The 20,066-nt window shown below is 41.5% G+C and overlaps 1 protein-coding gene and 2 long non-coding RNA genes across 3 annotated transcripts in view; 1 reads left to right on the top strand and 2 right to left on the bottom strand.

Moving 5' to 3' along the window:
* The window catches only part of LOC134729803 (uncharacterized), a 242,926-nt gene extending 224,487 nt beyond the window's left edge, over nt 1-18,439 (bottom strand). The window contains exon 1 of the long non-coding RNA XR_010111256.1: nt 18,312-18,439. This is a non-coding gene — a long non-coding RNA (uncharacterized LOC134729803). The remainder of the gene's footprint in view (nt 1-18,311) is intronic.
* On the bottom strand, nt 6,157-8,143 carry EZHIP (EZH inhibitory protein). Its single transcript, XM_003805949.5, has one exon. It carries the CDS (start codon nt 7,978-7,980, stop codon nt 6,472-6,474), a length of 1,509 nt encoding a protein of 502 aa, XP_003805997.1. The 5' UTR covers nt 7,981-8,143; the 3' UTR covers nt 6,157-6,471.
* Nucleotides 18,440-18,735: 296 nt separating the features above from the next.
* The window catches only part of LOC129395388 (uncharacterized), a 317,768-nt gene continuing 316,437 nt past the window's right edge, over nt 18,736-20,066 (top strand). Inside the window, exon 1 of the long non-coding RNA XR_008622853.2 lies at nt 18,736-18,873. This is a non-coding gene — a long non-coding RNA (uncharacterized LOC129395388). The remainder of the gene's footprint in view (nt 18,874-20,066) is intronic.

Genomic DNA, 20,066 nt, shown 5'->3' with positions numbered 1-20,066 from the left:
TTTATAAAACAGGACTTCATTAAAATTAAAAATTTCTGTTCTTCAAAAGGCACTATAAAAATAAGAAGATAAGCAATAGAGTGAGAAAAGATATTTGCAAGTCACATATCTAACGGAAGACTTGTATCCAGAATATATAAAGAACTCTCAGAACTCAAAGTAAGAAAACGAACAACCCAATAAATGATTGCCAGAGTATTTACAAAGTAGCATGTGAAAAGATATTCAACATCATTAGCCATTGGGAAAATTCATATAAAAAACATGAGAGGCCAGGTGTGGTGGCTCACCCCTGTAATCCCAGCACTTTGGGAGGCCAAGGTGGCGGATCACTTGAGGTCAGGAGTTTGAGACCAGCCTGGCCAACATGGCGAAACCCTGTCTCTACTAAAAAAAACAAAAATTAGCTAGGCATGGTGGTGGGCGCCTGTAATCCGAGCTACTTGGGTGGCTGAGGCAGGAGAATTGCTTGAATCCAGGAGGCGGAGGTTGCAGTGAGCTGAGATCATGCCACTGCAGCTTGGTCAACAGAGTGAGACTGCATCTCAAACACACACACACACACACACACACACACACCACCACCACCACCACCACCACAACAAAACCACCATGAGATACTGCTACACACCTATTAGAATGTCTAAAAAATTTTTTTTTAAATTATACTTTAAGTTCCAGGGTACATGTGCACAACATGCAGGTTTGTTACGTATGTATACATGTGCCATGTTGGTTTGCTGCACCCATAACTCGTCATTCACATTAGGTATATCTCCAAATGCTATCCCTCCCCCATCCCCCCATCCCACAACAGGCCCCAGTGTGTGATGTTCCCCACCCTGTGTCCAAGTGTTCTCATTGTTCAATTCCCACCTATGAGTGAGAACATGCGGTGTTTGGTTTTCTGTCCTTGTGATAGTTTGCTGAGAATGATGGTTTCCAGCTTCATCTGTGTCCCTACAAAGGACATGAACTCATCCTTTTTTATGGCTGCATAGTATTCCATGGTGTATATGTGCCACATTTTCTTAATCTAGTCTATCATTGATGGTAGAGTGTCTAAAATTTTAATGTCTGCCCCCATCAATTGTTGGCAAGGCTGTGGAGGAATTGGACTCATACACTGCCAGTGGGAATATAAAACTCTACATACAGTTTGAAAAACAACTTGGCCGTTTCTTAAAAAGTTAAACAAATACTTACCATGACCTAGCTATTTCACTATTAGGTATTTACTCAAGAGGAAAGAAAACTTGTCTATACAAGTATCTGTACATGAATGTTCATGGAAGCTTTATTTGTAATAGCCCAAACATGAAAACAAATCAAATATCCATTAATGTGTTTGGATAAATAAAAATTGTGGACTATCCATACAATGGAAGGAAGGAAAGAAGAAGGGGAAGCGGGAAGAGAGGGAGGGAAAGATGGAGGGAGAAAGAGAAGAGGGAAAGATGGAGGGAGAGAGAGAAGAGGCAAAGATAATGAGAAAGCAAGTAAAAAGGAAAGAAAGGGAAAGATACAAAGAAAGAAAATTTTAAGAAATCCTAAAGGTTTCTTATGAATGCCTGTGGTTTGGGGAACACTATCCTTATTTAAGGTGTGTACTGAAAACTGTGCTACTTACTATACAAAAATGCTGTAGAAAGAGGAATTGGAATAATCCTCTCTCAATTCCTTACAGCTGAATATCAGAATGCATCTGGTAACTGATAAAAAAAGCCACACACATATTGCCTATACAGGTAGTGTCTATAGAATAATGGTGCCTATACAACGATCCTCAAATTGAAAGGCAGATATTTTTTCATATGTGTCACAACAGATTAATTAATTCAACAACTATTCAGTGACTCCTACCATATTTTAGGCATTATTTTAGATTCTGTTTTTTGTAATGACCAAGATAGCATGTTCCCTGCCCTCAAGAAGCTCACATTCTGTTTGGGAAGGCAGTCACACAACCTGAGAAGCTCAATAAAAGTCTGTATCTGATGAATTTGATGGCATTTGCAATATAGTGTATTGATGTGAAAATGGAACACAGGAGAGGAGAAGAAAGTGAAATTGACTGGAAATGAGTGGTCATGGAAAAAACAGAACACCGGGAGAGTGGGCTCTTTGTGTGTGTGTGAACATGCTCCTTGAACTTGACAATTCCACTGACTTCTTAGCTCATGTCCTCGATTTTGCCAGTATAAGACCAAATGATATAGAATCCTTTTACCTATAAAATAAAATAATGTAATTAGCTGGCTTCTATTAATCTAACAAGGCATTTATTCAACAAATATTTCTTGACGGCCTATTTAGCATCAATAACACTGTGTTTGGGAAGCCTTCAGTGCCATGTCCAGTGCAGGTCCACTGTGAGGCCAAATCTGAGACTGAGGGAGTAACAGAAGTTGCCAGTTACACTATGAAGTGAGATATTAGGAAAACACTAGCTCTTGATGGTTCTGAAAAAAGGATAAAAGGCCACGCCCTCTCTGAGTGAAGAAAATTTAAGTAGGGAAATATCTTGGGTTTACACACTTCTTACATATTATTTCCAACACATATTTTGTAAATTAGTTGTTATTCTTTATTAAGCATGTAGCTTATACTATTACCATTAAGCCAAGAAATACTTCTTTCTGCCTACCAAGGCCTAGGGCCCCTAGGTTCTGGGGACAGAGGGAAAATCCAGGCTCTGTCCAAGTCCTCAAAGTTCTCATAGTCTAGTGGGAAGATGGTTATACAGAAATATAATTTCCAAAATTGTGTAATGAGGGCTTTGGCAAGGGTAAGAACAAGAGGCTCTGGGAACACGGAGGAAGGACCCTAAACCACAGCCAGAAGGGTGGGTAGACAGGATTATCCTAGGCTCCTCTCGGAAGTTGTGAGTATGAAGTAGATACTATTATCCCCAATTTGCAGGTGTGGAAACTGAGGATCAGAGAGATTATGAACCTTACTTAAGGTCACACAGCAAGGCAGACGTGGGGCAAATTTCAAGCCTAGGCTTGTCCAACCCCAGTGTCTCATGCAGTTTGCATTACCCTAAGCTCACTCTTATGGCAATGTCATCTGTTTTTATTACCAGCCACCAGCTACACTTCCTGGCACTCTGCTTGCTAGAAATTTTTTTTTTAAGTACTAAAAACAGTTTTAGGATCAGCCATATAATTTGTGAAGTACAGTGAAAAATGAAAATGAGGGACAACTGGTTCAAAAATCATTAAGCATTTAAGATGGCAACAACACATCATTAAAGCAAGCAGGGGCCTGTGCAACTGCACAGGTCACGTGCCCATAAAACCAGCCCTGTTCAGTATAGTAGCTGATTGTGGCAACTTCCAGGGAAAGGCAGCTGAAGGATTTTCGGGTGTTTTCATGTTCCCCACAGAGGAACCCTGGGGTGAAAGCTGTGCTCAGCTGTGAGGAGTGCAGGGCTCTGAAATGGGCCTTTCACCCCCACCTCTTTCCCAGTTCACAGCTGTTTCTGGGGATAGGACACCACTTAGACATGGAGACACAAAGGGAAGCTACAGACAGGGCACACAAATTCCCAGGAAAGGCCTGTAATGTTGCTGTTACTTTCTAAACCTGCTCCTGCTTCTAGGTAGATAAGTCTTTCCTACACAATCAATTATAATCTCCAGCTATGAATATTTTCACGAGTGAAATGAGTTAATGTGGTTGGGCTAGAATTTTTCACCTTCCATATGAAGTTTAGGTTGATAGAGTAACTTTACACAATACAAAACCAACACCATTTCTCATAATAAATTGCAGATGAACATGCCCAAACCATTACCTTCACACTTGGCAAAACAGTAGTACTCTGTGCAGGGGCATATCATGCAATTTACTTCACAAAAGAAGTTAATAACCTCGCAAGGGGGCCATGACAGAGTCCACAGTTCAATGTGTCTTTCCTTCATATTTTATGTAACCTCTGTTCCTCAATGTCTTCATCTATAAAATGGGCTCAATATGAACATCTACTTCCTAAGGTTGTTCTGTGAATTAAACGAGTTAGTGTATGTATAAACGTTAAAACAGTACTTAACACATACAAGCATACTATGATTTTTACCTGTTATATCTGCATGCCAGGTATTATATAAAGGCAACTTGCAGTCAATAATGTTAATCCTTGATGTATTCCATTCATTCATTAAAATGAATATTTTAAACAAGTTAAGATACAAATAACGCTGGGAGAAAAACTACTGTTCTCAGAAGCATTCATGTAACGACTGCGAGTATAAATTTGTTAAATTCCTAGAGTTTGTACCTCTGAGGCTCAATCCTTTGTTTTTTTTTTACATTTTTGCGCAGTGGCCTCTGGTATTGGTAAAAATGTTGCTCAATAGCTTGTGGAAATGCCTTCATATTTTAAAGTACTAAGTACAATAAAGAATGTCCCTCTCCATTTTTGAAACAGCCAGTTTGATTTTGAAAGTATTGTTGTTTAGGAAAGACCAGTAACCTGTTAAGGGGCTGTCAGAAATATCTGGACACATGATCATAATCCTAATCAGAGTAAGAACCGTCTGTACTGGGCACTCACGATGTGCAAGACACTGTTGGAAGCACTTAATATGCACCATCCATTTTAATCCTTACAATAATCTTGGAGACGTACACTCTTACTGTGCCCAATTGACAAATGCAGAAGCTTTGGATCCCAGGTTAACTAACTTGCACTGGGTCACACAGTGATTCAATAGGAACACCAGAATTCAAACCCAGGAATTCTGACTCTGGAGCCAAGCTCTATTAGCTATGAGATTTTGAAAATCACAAAATTGCTCTGAGCCTCAATTTCCACATCTGTGAAATGGGAATAAATGTAGGCCCTCCAATACTGGGAGGTTGTGACTTGCTGCATTGGAACTGTCTACTTTTTGTCTTAGTGTTTGGATATCTAGAATTACTCAAGAAAAAGAAATATAACAAAGTGAGAGCTTTTAAAATATGTGTTCTTTCCTTAGGAAGGACCCTGAGAATACAGCCTTGCAAGCCCTAGAAACAGCCTTGAAGAATGAGGGTACCTGAAACACTTTCTATAAAAGTGGCAGGATGTTGGGACCTGGTGGGCACACAGGTCCCACTTATCCCCCATGGACTCTTAGCTTTGTGGGGTGAATAAAGCATGAGCAGGGCCTGAACAGGACCCTCCAAATTGTGACCAGGGCCCTTTTTGGTCAGGACTATGCCTGTACTGTTCACATACCAGAATAGCAAAGGAGAGGAGAAATATGAGAAAGGAGGGAAAGGGAGTTTCTTTTGCTGGTTTGCTTTATATTTTTTCACTCTGTTCTTTTAATGTGGTCTCTCCTATTATGTTTCTACAACTTAAATTTTCAAAAAACAGCGGAGTTTAATTTAAAAAAATAGTTATATGGTCAATGTGGAACTTGTAGACTATAGAAGACCATATCACCAGTTATTAAAAAAAAGATATACACCTTGTTCACAGCATGGTGTATGCCCATGTAGTTCTCTCCAAATGTCTACACACACACACACCCTCACATATCTGCTCAAACTCAGTTACAATTATTTTTGTTACAGTAACATTATCGATTAACACGTATTTCCACTGAATGTCTGACCATTTTCCCATCAATTATTAGCCCCAAATCACCCTCCCACATTCTCCCCACCCCCAAAGACCTCAGGAGCCCGTTCCCCACACATAAACATTTTTTTATCCTTTAGAATCTAAGATATTCCCCTCTCAAGCTTCTGACTCCTGCTGTTCCCCATTTCCTGACTCTGGATCTTCCTCCCAGCTTCCCTACTCCCATCTGGGTTATCGTCTCCCTACCTCTCATCCCAAACTTCATCATTCCCTGCTCCTTTCCTGACCCTGGATGTCTCCATCACCCCTCCTTTTCTCCAGCCACCTGGGTTAGACCCTGCCCCCTTTTCTTGCCCAAGCTGCAAATCACCTCTGCTAAGAGGGTATATAGACCTAAGTGGGAACTTCCTGCACAGAACTCCATTTCAGCCAGTGGGAATAAATTATTGCTAGGACAGTATTTTATTTCTTCTCTCGTCCAAAGAGTCAGCTAGTATGTTAACAACTTTCTTTAACCGTCCAAATATGATACAGGATTAACGATTTTTCGAACCGCAATAAAAAAACACACCTCTACATTTTGTTTAAACAAAACAATTTATTTTACTAATTAAAACATTTCATAACAGAAAAGCAACTCGGAAAACAGAAATCTCAGCTCAAGGGCAAAGGCAAACTCTTGAGGAAGAAGGTGGCCCAGAATCAAAGGCCAACAGCAGGTTAAGTGCTAGGTGGTGGAGTCATGGGGAGGAGAGGCTTCTAAACTACTCAGGATGTTGGTTAACGGCTGGAACTTTGGGAGACCTCGCAGCTAACTACAGGGCAGGCAGCCCATTCACAAAGTGGGTAGATGTTGATTCCTTCTGTGGGTCTTAGAGGATGCTCATAGAGGGTCACGGCTCAGGCGGTGTTGCGGGGTGAGCTGTGCTCTCTATTTCTGCCTGCTCTTCTGGAGGGACAGGGCTCAGAGCATAAAACTCAGGCATCAAAGCATACCTAAGGCTTTCAGGGCTAGGAGTGGAGATAGATCTCAGGCCCAAAAACCCAGGGGAAGGGGATGAGGGGCTTAGGCCAGGAGACCTACTCGGGGAGGAGGAGTTGGAAGCATAGGAGGAGGAGCTCTCATCCCACTGCTGAGGGATGGGAAGGAAGAACCTCCCAGGGGGTGAGGGTGAGGAGGCACGCATACGGACTGCATGCCAAACAGGCGGGGAAGCACGGCTTGGGACCTCAGGATCAGGAGAGCCTGATCTGCTCTGAAAGGCAAGCCTTTCTGAGCCAGTCCCACAGGAAGGATTCTCATCAGCTGACCCAGACAGAGAGCGGCGGCTGAGAAGGGCTGATCTTTGCTGGGTGGAACGGCTCCGTAGGCCAGTGCCTGGCGTCGTGCTGGTGCTGCGATGACCGGCGTCTGACCTTGCTGTGCGGACGCGAAGGGCAGGGCCTGGCGCAGAATCGCGGCCTCGGGGGGCAGAGACTGGCGCAGAATCGCGGCCTCGGCGGGCAGGGCCTGGCGCAGATGCACGGCCTCGACGGGCAGGGCCTGGCGCAGAATCGCGGCCTCGGCGGGCAGGGCCTGGCGCAGAATCGCGGCCTCGGCGGGCAGGGCCTGGCGCAGATTCAGGGCTTAGACGAGCAGGGTCTAGATGAGTGACGCGGCGTGGAAAAGCAGGGCCTGGCTGGGCGGTGCAGCCTCGGATGACAGGGCCTGGACCAGATGCACGTCTGCGGAGAGCAGAAGCTACCAGGGTGATGCGGCTTCGGGTAGCAGGCCTTGCCTCAGATGCGTGGCTTAGGAGTGCAGGGCCTGGCTGGGTTGCCTGACTTGACGTAGAAGCCCCGGAACAGGAATAGCTGCTGGGCCGGAACCCTGGAGAAGATGGCGGCAAAGGCTCAGGAAACAGACGCCGCCCTGGAGGCTTCTGAGCCCGGGCAGCCTGGTTGCGGCAGGGCTGCTTCCTACGACGGCTGTTCCCGGGGCTCTTGGTCTGGGCCAGGTGCTCGTCGGCGTGGCCAGTGGCCTTCTGGGGCCCCACAGCGGCCTGGCTGCCCCCCTCGGGCACCACACACCCAAAGACTTCGTGAGGACTGCGGCAGTCCTGGCGGTCAGAATGCCTGTCCCTCAGCACAGCAGCTATGATTGGCAGCCCCGAGGCCTCATCGGTGATGAAAATGGCGGCGGAGGTGGCGGCTGCAGCGGAAGAACCGGCTGTGCTGCTGCTTGGGGCGGCGCCGCCCGAGGGAGATGCTTGGCTGGAGACTGTGGTGACGGAAGCAGCAGGATCTTGATTCCCGGTCCCGCAGGCATCCCCGGAGGCAAGGGCGGTTTCGTTGTTCAGCCCTCCCTGCCCCTCGTCCCGCTGGTGCTTCTGCTCCTTCTCCATGTCTGACTGAGTGGCCATAACGCCAGGTTCTCCCTCAGAGAGCAAGAGCGCAGCTGCTACTTCTGCCGGAGGAGAGCGCGAACTGGTAGAGCAAGAAGGTGGGTGGAGCCCAGCCAGTCCTCGACTCTGATTGGCGAGCTGGAAGTCAGATGACTCATCTCTCTTCCCGGGAGCCGTCCAATCCGGAGCCGTGCAACCCAGAGCCAGGCGCCTATCGTCAACCCGGAGTGTGTGCTCCAGCCCTCTGGGGTTGACCCTGGTTGCTGGGTCAATAGTGTGAATCTCCTCTCCTCACACGGGGCCCCTAAGACACGTGTTTGTGTGTGTCCGTCCCTAAGACACGTGTGTGTGTATATGTGTGTGTGTGTGTGTGTGTGTGTGTGTGTTCCACATGAACGATTTGAGTCACCCCAAATCGTGGCTGAGGCTTAAGTGGTCATTTGAAAGAAATGCCACACTGGCCGGCAGGTTATATCTCCTGGCCAGGTGTCCCTCCTCGCACCCGGTCAGGACAATGAAACCAGGCATGACGCCCGAAGGGACCACCCTGGAACTCCTCCAGGCATCTAGATGACCCCATGTGGGGTCTGGTGGGTTTTAGGGTTATACAGAGGCCTGAAGGCGAGAAAAGGGAAGGGGCCCACACCGTCTTGCCTCCGGATGTTCAGCACTGCTGCTTCCCCCAGGTCCCACACACCTCAGGTCCCACACACCAGAGGGGGATTTAGAACTGTGCCTTTTCCCCCAAGGCACAGTTAGGGATTGCCTAAGGTTAAGGGTGACACCGTCCTTAAATATTTTATGGGCTGCGTAGTAATCCGCTGATGAACATATATTAATTTATTTAGTGTGGTCTCTAGCTCCTATTAATATAAATATGCTGTAATGTATAGACTTGAAGTTTAATATTTGGCCACTCATTTTTAGTCATTATTTATTACAAAAGGTGTCATGTTCAGTACTCAAAACAGAAAAGCAAATGTAAGAAAACTACACCTAAGTCCTCAGGCACCCATGGGAAAGTGCTGGAAATTTTTACTTAGACTTTGGTAGAAAGGCCCTATTCATACATATTTCATAGTTTTTTAAATTTTTTATTTTATGAAATGGAATAGTTTCTCCATAGATACTGCATTGTAACCTGCTTTGGGTTCCAGAAAGCACACTTTCTATGTCAGTAAACAAATTTCTACGAGGCCACTTTAAATTACAAAATACTCCATTTATAAAAGAAGTTTACATTTTCAAACATTCCCATATTGGCCACCGTTTATGCTGTTTCCAACATTTTACATCATTGTGAGACACATCCTTCTCATTAAAAATTGTTCATATCCTTAAATGTGTCATTGTGGATAAATTCCCAGAAGAGAAAATTCTTGGTACAAGTCTATGAACATTTGTAATTATTTTAATTACTTAATTAATTAATTTATTTATTTATTTTTGAGGTGGGGTCTGGCTCTGTCACCCAGGCTCGAGTGCAGTGGCATGATCTCGGCCCACTGCAACTTCTGCCTCCCGGGTTCAAGCAATTCTCCTGCCTCAGCCTCCCGAATAGCTGGGACTACAGGCGCGTGCCACCCATGGCCGGCTAATTTTTTGTATTTTTAGTAGAGGCAGGGTTTCACCATGTCGGCCAGGCTGGTCTCAAACTCCTGACCTCAGGCGATCTGCCCGCCTCGGCCTCCCAAAGTGCTGGGATTACAGGCGTGAGCCACTGCGCCCAGCCACATTTGTAATTCTTTGATTAAAAATATTGGCAAACTAGTCTCCTGAATGTCACTGTTATAACATTTTGAGCACAATAAAATCGGATATTTAATGGAATTGGTGAACAATTGGGCTGAAATGCAACTCAAAAATAGAATGGAATGGTATTTGGAGTGTTAAATAATATAGTATGGAAAATGGATTTGAAATGGTATGCAGGATGGGATGAAATGGAGACTGCAATGGAAACTGGAATAAAATGGGGAGTGGAATACGGGTTTGAACAGGATGTGGAATGGAATATTGGAAATTTAATGGAATTCAATTGGAAAATGGAATGGAACAGAAAATGGAAACAAATATCTAATGTCATATGGAATAAAATAAAAATATATGAGAAAAGGAATGAGTGCAATACAGTATGAAATAAAATATTAAAGAAAATAAAAGGAAATCAAAATTGGAAGGAATATAGAACGGAACAAAATGTGCAATGGCCTGAAATAAATGGACTATGAAATAAACAGTATAGATTTTTAAATACCGGAATAGAATGAAATTTAGAATGAAATATAGAATACAGTTTATGAAGGATGGAATAGGAATTCAATAAGAATGGAATATGGAAAACAAAATATTGATAAAATACAGGATAGACATAAGTGAAGAAGAAAAATGAACAGAATGTGTCTGCTCATCATTATTCCACAATTTAGTGTCATGAAACAACATCCATTTTAACATTCCCATGGATTTTGTAGAGCTAGAATTCAGACGGTACATAGTGGGGATGGATTGTCTGTGTTCCTCGATGTCTGGGACTTCTGCTGGAAACTTGAACGGCTGTGAGATCATGAGGGAAGGACAGCAGTAAATGATGAATCCTATATTTTTATGGATGATGGTGCCACTTACCGAAACAGGGAAAACTTGCTCAGTTGAAAAGATCAGGAAGATGGTGGGAATCAGTGATTCTGTTATGACCATGTTAACCACTGTTCCCTGTATAGTTGAAATTTTGGGGTATGAACCCCACTTATAGCTATTCTCTTTGTTCTGTAGGTCAACTTTCACCAGTTTTATGGATCCACTTTTCCTCTTGGGAGTCATTTCAATCTATTCTCTGAGAGTTTTCCTCCTTTCTTGAATCTCCGTGGGCCTTAGTCGTGGTCCCTGACTTAGTAATAATTAAAATGCTATCTACCCTTGCTCTCTTTAAAGGAATATATATGTCTTCTACTTGTTTTGCTATCCTCCAAGATCTCAAACTTTAAAGAAGCCCCTCTTTTTAACTCCACTGTTGTCTTCAATATCCTCACCTTTCTCTTTGCCTCTGTTCCATTTAAAAGTATATATGTATCTATGTACTCATTAAAAAAATCTGAAAGCGTGGTTTTTCGTTCTTTTCATACTTCATTTTCTGAATGGTTTCAATGAGCATATATCACTCTTGTACTAAGCAAATATAGCTACTGTATTTCTGAAAAGAATTACGTTTAATCAGGTTTTAAGCTATTATAACAAAACAAGCTCTCATATATACTACTGGATAGAATTATAAATTCATAGCACCTTCCAAGATGAAAATTTGATGATATGATGATACCTATAAAAAGTCTTATATGAAATGCATAATTCCTCTCCAGGCATTAATTCTAAAAAATATACTCATATATCTTTACAGTGTTATATGCTCAAAGGTGATTATTATAGTGTCAATTATTTTTAAAAATCTGAAACAACCCAATTTCCAGTAGAATGCTAGATGCCTAGACAATAAACTTATATAGGATGTTACAGGATGTTTTTGAAAAATTTTTAATGCCATAGGAAAATGGCTACGAGATTAAAAAAAAACCATGATGTACTGTATCTACTGATCTATATTTACATCTACCTAGTTATTAAAATTTTGTTCACCATAGTACAGTTGTTCTCAGCTAGGGGAATTTTGCCCCGCAGGGGAAATTTTAAAATGTCTGAAGAGTGCCATAATTGGGGAGGAGGAGTTCTACCAGCATTTAGTATATAGCCATCAAGGATGCTGCTCAACCCCTTCAATGCACAGGAGAGCCTCCAACAACACAGAATTATCTGGTCCAAAATGCCAGTTGTGTGAAGTTTGGCAAACCTTGCAGTATGGAATTTAGATAATTTAGAAAAGTTTAAGATAATTTAAATCACAAGCAATTTTACCAGTGACTGATAACTATGTTTAAAAGTCTGATATATGTACATATTAAATATTCTGATATTTTTGTATTTTATAATCAACAGTATATTTTTGAAATAAACTAAGCCATTTAAAAAATTCATTATTCCTGAATAAGCCACAAATATTTTTCACATATTAAGCATACTACTCATTGCTTAATAATTTATTGTTTGTTTGTTTTTTGAGACAGTCTCGTTCTATGGCCCAGGCTGGAGTGCAGTGATGCGATCTCGGCTCACTGCAACCTCCGCCTCCTGGGTTCAAGTGATTCTCCTGCCTCAGCCTCCCAAGTAGCTGGGATTACAGGTGTGTACCACCATACCCAGCTAATTTTTGTAATTTTAGTAGAGACATGGTTTCACTATGTTGGCCAGGCTTATCTGGAACTCCTGACCTCAAGTGATCACCTGCCTCTGCCAGTGCTGAGATTACAGGTGTGATTTTTTTTTTAAATGAGACCAAGTCTCACTCCGTAGCCTAGGCTGGAGTACAGTGGTGTGATCTCAGCTTACTGTAGCCTCCCCCTCTCAAGTGACTCTCCTGCCTCAGCCACCCGAGTAGTTGGGATTACAGGCGTGTGCGACCATGCCCAGCTAAATTTGTGTATTTTTGGTAAAGATGGGGTTTCACCATGTTGGCCAGGCTGATCTTGAATGCCTGAGCTCAAGTGATCTGTCTGCCTCGGCCTCCCAAAGTGCTGGGATTACAGGCATGAGCCACCGGGCCTGGCCTGATTGCTAAGAATTTATAAAATTTAAGATCTGTAATTTCAGCTCATTTAGATGGAGGAATATTCCACAATTATCAATCCAACAGAGATGTTCAAACTTCTAATAAAATTAATGTCTAAATATTTACGTATGTGGTTAAAATAAAGAAAATTTGATTTATAACACAGTGTAGCTGATATATAAATAGTAGTGTGATTGACTAACCAGGTCGTAGTAATCTCACTACCACCCCAGTGACTGGTTTGGGAATAGTCATTTCCCAGTTGCAGTCAATAAGATATGGATGCTTGTGTTTTAGGGTTTTGGGGGCAAAGGTTTCTCAGCTCTTGAAAAAATAAAAGACACAACATGTTTTTTACACTTAAAAATTAAAGAATATATATCAAATATTAGAATAAATGAATTTGGTGTAATCACTGGACATAAGGTCAATATTACACAATGGAATTGTATTTCCACATATTAGCAGTAAAAAGTATAAAGAGGAAATTTTAAAATTGCCATTTCCTATAGCATCAGAAAATATCAGATAGCTAGGAACAAATCTAATTAAAAAATTCATAAGACCTTTGTCCAGAAATCAACATGACATTTCTTAAATAAAGAAGCCCTATGTTAATCAGAGATATGTCATGTTTGTAGATTAGAATATTATGAAAATTAAATCAGAGAAAATTCTCATCCAAATAGTCTATGTATTCAATGCAATACAAATCAAAATCTCAACAGATAATTTGAAAATGTAAACCAGCAAACTGATTCTAAAATATGAATGGATATCAAAGATCTAAGAACAGCCAAAGCCATCTAGAAGAATTTGAAGAACTTTCACAGTCAGAAAAGCCATAATTAAGATAGTATGATTTGTGTACAGTAACATTTTGTTATGCAGGAATAGATAAATAAAGATATATATGTTTAGATAAAGATAGATAAATAGACCAATAGGACAAGAAAAGAGTCCACAAACAGACACACACATATGATCACCTTATTTAAAACAAAGATACCAATGCAGTGCTCAGGGAGAAAGATAATCATTTAAGTAAGTGGAACTGGACAAATTGGATATCCAGCCATATAGAAAAAAATAACTTTGGCTCCTAACTTATGCCATACACAAAATGAATTCAAAAAGATAAAGCTTCTAGAAAATAAGATACAATCATATCTTGATGACCTTGGGGTAAATTATATCTAAAACACAACACAAAAACCACTAACGATAAAGGAAAACATTAACTACAAATAAACACGCATGCACGCACACATTCAGAAAATGTTTTATGTACAGAATAAAATAAAGAATAAAAGTAAATGCAGTTAAACACTGGCACAATATTTCAACAGGTACTTCACAAAATAGGATATTACATTGACAAATAACAAAGACTTCCCAAAATAAGTCATCAGAGATATGCAAATTAAAATCACAAGAAGACATCAGCAAACATCTACCAGAATAGCTAGAATGACTACCAATATAAAGAGCAGGGGAGGGTACAGAGGAACTGAAACTCTAACTGCCGGTAGGAGTGTAAATTAGTACCCTTGGAAAACTGTTTGGGAGTACCTATTAAAGCTGAATTTATGCATTTTCTATAACCCAGCAATTCCATCTATGTTACTTTTCTATCCCTGAGTAACAAATCACCACAAATTTAATGGCTTTAAACAATGGCCATTTATTTAAGCTCCCAGTTCTATAGGTTTACAAGTACTCTGTTCAAGTCTCACAGGGTGAAGTCAGCCTGTTCTATTGGTCAGTGAGTCTGTGTTTCTTTCTGGAGACTGAGGAGGAATATATTTCCAAACTCATTCAGGTAATTGGCAGAATTCAGTTCAATTTTTAGCTCCTAGAGGCCTCATGCAGTTCTTTGCCACATAGAGCTCTACATATTCCTTCGCACACTTCCAGTCTCCCAGGAAGGGCTCAGGCCATTTTAAGGGCTCACTTACTTAGGTCTGGCCCACACAGGTCAACCTCCTTATTTCGAGGTTCACTGATCTGGGAGCATAATTCATCTGCAAAATCTCTTTCCCCATATTGTGTAACATTATCATAGGAGTGGTATCTCATCATATTCACAGGCTGCTCTTATACTCAAGAGAAGTTCATATAAGACCAGAGGTCATTAGAGGTCATCTTAGAACTCTGCCTGCCTCAGCCTGCCCTCTGGCCCTCAGTGATCCAGTATTTCCCACGTATAAAATACATTCAATCCATCCCACAGTCTCCAAATTTCTTTGTATTATGGCATCAGCTCAATTCCAAAAGCTCATCTGAATTTCATCATCTGAATCATGAACGGATGAGATTCCTGGGTATGATGCTATCCAGTAAAACTCCTAGGGCAAAATCCCTCTCCAACTGTGGACCATCAGCACTAAAGTGACAAGCTATCTTCCCCCAACACCACCACATACAATGATGGGAGGGGCATAGGATAACATCTATAAACATTCTATTTTATGCAGGAGAAAACAGAAGGCAGAAAAGAGGAGTTCCAAAGCAGTTTGGATATCCAGCTGACGTCTACTACCAGTCTGTCCAAGGGAATTTAGGCTTTCCCTGTCATGCATCTCAAAATTCTTCCAGCCTTTGCTTACTATCCACTTCCAAAGCCACATCCACATTTTAAGGTGTTTACAGTGACTACACCTCACATCCAGGTATCAAAATCTATAGTGGTTTCTGTTGGTGTTAAACACATTGCTACAGTCTTAGCAGCTTACACCAACACTCATTTATTAGCTCACAGTTGTGTAGGTCAGAGGTCTGTGCACCATGTGACTGGTTTCCCTGCTCAAGGTCTCACAGGGTGAGATGCTCTTGGACTTCCTGTGTTCCTTTCTGGATCTCTGGGGAAGAAGCCCTTGCAGACTCATCTATGTTGCCAGCTGAGTCCAGTGCCCTGTAGCTGTAGTACTGAGGCCCCTCCATTCTTTTGCTGGCTGTCAACAAGGGGCAGCAACTCATCACCTAGAGGACTCCTGCAGTTCCTTGTCACGTGGCCCCCTCCAAATGCTCTCTCATGCTTCGAATCTCTCAGCAAAAACCTGGGCCCTTGTAAGTGCTCACCTGATTAGGTCTGCCTCACCTACTTTAAGGGCAACTGATTTGTGACCTTAATTATATCTGCAAGATCCTTTTTGCCATATGAAGTAATATAATCATAAAAGTAAGATCTCATCATATTTACAGGTTCCACCTACACCCAATGGGAAGAGATTATACCAAGACAAGAGTCATTGGAGATCACCTTAGAATTCTGCTTACCACACAAGTATATATCCAACAGAGATACATAAACCTGTTTTTCAAAAGACATAAGGATGTTCACAGTGGCATTATTGGAAATAGTCACAAACTAGAAACAACCTAAATATATATCAACAGTTGAATGAATAAATTGTGGTATATTAATACAATGGAATACTGTTCAGGAACGAAACAAGCAAATATCCCTACATGCAACAAAGTGTACAGATCTTAAAAGCATTCATATTGAGCAAAAGAAACCAGGCATAAAAATATACATAATTTATAATTCCATTTGTATAAAGTATAAAAAGCCGGCAAAACAATTCTATAGTAACATAGGTTAGAATAGTGCTTAAATTTCAGGGGTAATGACTAGGTAGGGGTATAACATAAGTTTCTGGGGTGCCAGTAATGTTCTATATTTTGGTCTTACTGGTTGTTACATGCATGTGTTCACTTTGTAAAAAGTCATCAACTTGTTGTCCCTTATGATTTGCACAATCTTCTATTTAAATGTTGTATTTCAATGATAAAAAAGATAACAGAAAGAAAAAAATTGTATGAAAGGCAAGAAGAGTTGACGGAAATATGATTCAGACTCACAATCCCTTGTGCACAAGTCTAACATTCAAAATGCTTTGAAAAACATACTTTTCCTGACTCATTTATCCATAAAACCTGATTTGAACTGACATGATGCTATTCGTAATCTTTAGATCTTGGAGTGAACATTTGTATGTTTCACTACAAAAATATCATTGTATTAGATTCCACAGTATTACTACAGGCCTTGACATAGATATTATGTATGTATGGGAGACAAATTCTGAACCATTTGGTCCCAAGAGTTTCACAGAAGCGATTGTGGATGTGTAGTAGTTGAGGATTTTAGTAGACAAGAACTTAGAATGACTGCAGAGTGCATCAGATTGATTGAATTTATTGAATTCTTTGTTCAGCACCTCAGATGATAGGATTTTTCTCCTTTGACCTATTGATATAATGGGTTAATTAAAATATTTCTTAATATTACACCATGCTCTCATGACTAGAAAACTACCAGGATATGATAGATTTTTATATACTGTGGAGGGTTAATTAAAATATTTCCTAATATTACATCATGCTCTCATGACTAGGAAACTACCAGGATATGATAGATTTTTATATACAGTTTAATTTTATGGACCCAAATTTTATTAATAAAAAATTAAATATAAGTTAATAAGTGAGAGAGATCCACATCTTTCTTTGTGTGTAGTGAACTATCTTTGCCAGGTTTTGGAATCAGAGTTTAGACTTCCTTCATTAAACAAATTTGGAAGATCTCTGTCTTTGCTTCTAGCTTCTAAACTTTTTTATTGGCTTAGGGATTTGTGATTCTTGAAAAGAACTGAAAGATCGTATTCAACTCTCCTTGTACTTTTATCAGAAATTTTGGTTCCCAATCCTAGTGGAAGAGTAACACCATTTTTTCTGATAAAGGCATGGCTATTCAAAAATGTGTAGAGGGAGAGAGGTATACATAACATCAGATGGATTTGTGAGACTGTGCCAGTCAACCACTTACTTAGTGCATGACTTTCAGCAAGTTACCTAATCTTTTAAGCTTTAGTGTCTTCATCAGGGAAATGGGAATATAGTCCCTTCCCTTGCATTGTTTCCTCTAAATTTTGTGAAGTACAATTTAAAAATTATTACTTAAGCCAATTAATGTTCAAACAGTAGCATTTGGATCAAGAGTAAAATGTGCACGTTAATTTATAAACAGTCACAACTAACATTAACAAGTAAGTGGTAATAACTGTTTTAGGAATTGTATGTATTTTTGAGCATTTATTTAATCTTGAAATTAAACTTGGTATTTCTACGTATTTTTCTATGTAGAATTTATATAGATTATTTCTACATAAAATGCATCACTTATTCTTTAATTTTCTCAAAATAATATACATACATGATCTTAAAAGTTCTTAAAGAATAACACTAGCCTTTAATGAAACCAGAAATCATTTGAATCTAAATCCATACTCGCCCCCACTCCTGCTTTGGCTCCCTGAGAAAACTTCTTTCAACTATTTTTTCTGCTTCTCAGGCATTTACCATGATATTTCTAAATCATAGGCTTATACTGATTGTAGTATATTGCAAAAATGGTCACAAGCGAGACTTCTGGTTTCAGCTCTTTCATGTAAAGAAGCTGGAAATTGTCACCCCACCCCCTTCTTCCAACAAGAAAAAGCTGAACAAACTGAATCAATGGCTTTAAAAAAATACTTATCAGAGAAATGAGGCTGCAGGGTAAGCCACTACTCTGAAAGACAGATCCAGGGCGTCACTTAAATGGCAAATTTGCTTTATTGCTTCTGGCTGAATGCGGACTAGCATGAGAGTAAGGGGGCCTCTACATGTTCATGGTCTTTACCTTTAGGAAAATGTTGCCTTGTCCAGGAAGTGAGGGGTGACGCCGTACACCCGGTGTCAGACAGCTGTGTGGCAGAAACTACGCAGCGCCGGTGTGTGTTGGGTCGGTGATAATGCTTTGATGCTCTCTGCGCCCTGGAGGAGCGTGAAGCTGGAGGTTGCTAAGTGGAAGTGCAGGTGCTGCTGCTTCTTGCACAAACTGCAGTTGTAATCCAGGATTCACGGGCCTGTAGGGGCTCAGACTTCAAATTGAACCGCGCCTCAGCGGCAGCCACAGGTGTAATACACGAGGCCCAGGTACCAGAAGGTGTCCAGCAGGGCCTTGGCGGCGCCCTAGCAGCTGAGGTCCAGCCGCTGCGCGCCCAGGTTCATCTCATTAGTGCACGCCGCGGGCCCGCGAGTTCGGAGCAGCGCGTGTATCTGTGGGTCTTTGGGGCTGGCCTCGCTAGCCTACCAGCTTCCTTTCGGTGATGCTCTTTGCTACCGCCAGGCTCCTGACCCCAGCTTGGACAGCAGGCCGCCGAGCGCCCCTGCCGCCCGTTACCGAGGTGGCTGCGCAGAAGGTACAGCAGGGGTGGGGGAGGGGAGCAAGCAGAGGAGGGATCCCTGGGTTGCTCTTGGCTGCGTGGTTGGGTGGCGGTTCTCCTTCTTATTCGGCCCATGGCATCCTCAGCCATGAACATAAATCCGGCCAAGTCGTGGCCCCGCAGCGTGGGCTGCGCGGTTGGGTGTTTGGGGGGAGGGGAGTTTCCGGTTCTAAGAACTTACTGGGCTGCTTCTTAGTCTGCACTACCAAGATTGGCCACTTGTTGAAAATGGGTCCGGGAGACCCTTCCCTTTATCTCAAAATAACAGCTTTACTGGTGTAACATGTTGGTAAACTGTATTTGCAGCCCCTTCTCCCAAGAGGTATTTTTACATTGTCCACACATAGGTATGGAGATTGCCTATGCTGCCGTCCTTGTGTGCGTTGGCATTACATACTAGGGTTTCCATGCTCATGCTGTTACATACCTGCCCTGTAACCATGGAAATGACTCCGAAGTTCTCTGGTTCCCAGTAATCTCATATTTTAAAAAAGGGAATAATATATCCCAGATGCAGTGGGGAGTTTATTTATTTGAAATATTTAATACAGCAGAGAGGAACTGGATATATTATATATATGTATATATATACATATTATTTCTAAACTTTTTTTTCAATAAGTTTTCAGTTTTCGTTGGATGTATTTTTAGTTTTTGTGCCAAGATTCAGGAAGTGTTCTGGTTGCTGGGTGGGTAAAAGCCAACATAACTCGATCCTTTTCCTCAAGCATCTCACAGTCTTGTGTGGTAGCCAGACACACAGAAAAATTACATGAAAGGGCTTCAAGTGAAGAATTGTAAGTCGTTTAGGAGTATGATGAGAATGCATAGAGAGACACAAAGAGAAAAGCTGCAGACTGAGATGGACTGGGGATGAATGGTTAAAGAAGAAACAGGAAACTTGAGAGAGCTGTCTCCTTGTAAGTGTGAGGCTCATCTGTTTTTGACAATTCCACTAATCTTTGGGTTCACATTCTTGGTTCTTTCAGGGTAACTCAGAATGACATCTATGCCTTTCATCTGTAAAATAACAAGAACAGTGGGCTCTGGGAACACAGACTAAGACTCCTTAACCACAGCCATAGGTAGGTGGGCAGGATCAGCATAGGCTCCTCTCAGAGGACGTGATTGTGAAGCAGATACTATTATTATCCCAATTTACAGAAGAG

Source organism: Pan paniscus, chromosome X, assembly GCF_029289425.2.
Source record: "Pan paniscus chromosome X, NHGRI_mPanPan1-v2.0_pri, whole genome shotgun sequence".
NCBI lineage: Eukaryota > Metazoa > Chordata > Mammalia > Primates > Hominidae > Pan > Pan paniscus.
This window is presented reverse-complemented; position numbering and strand designations above follow the sequence as displayed.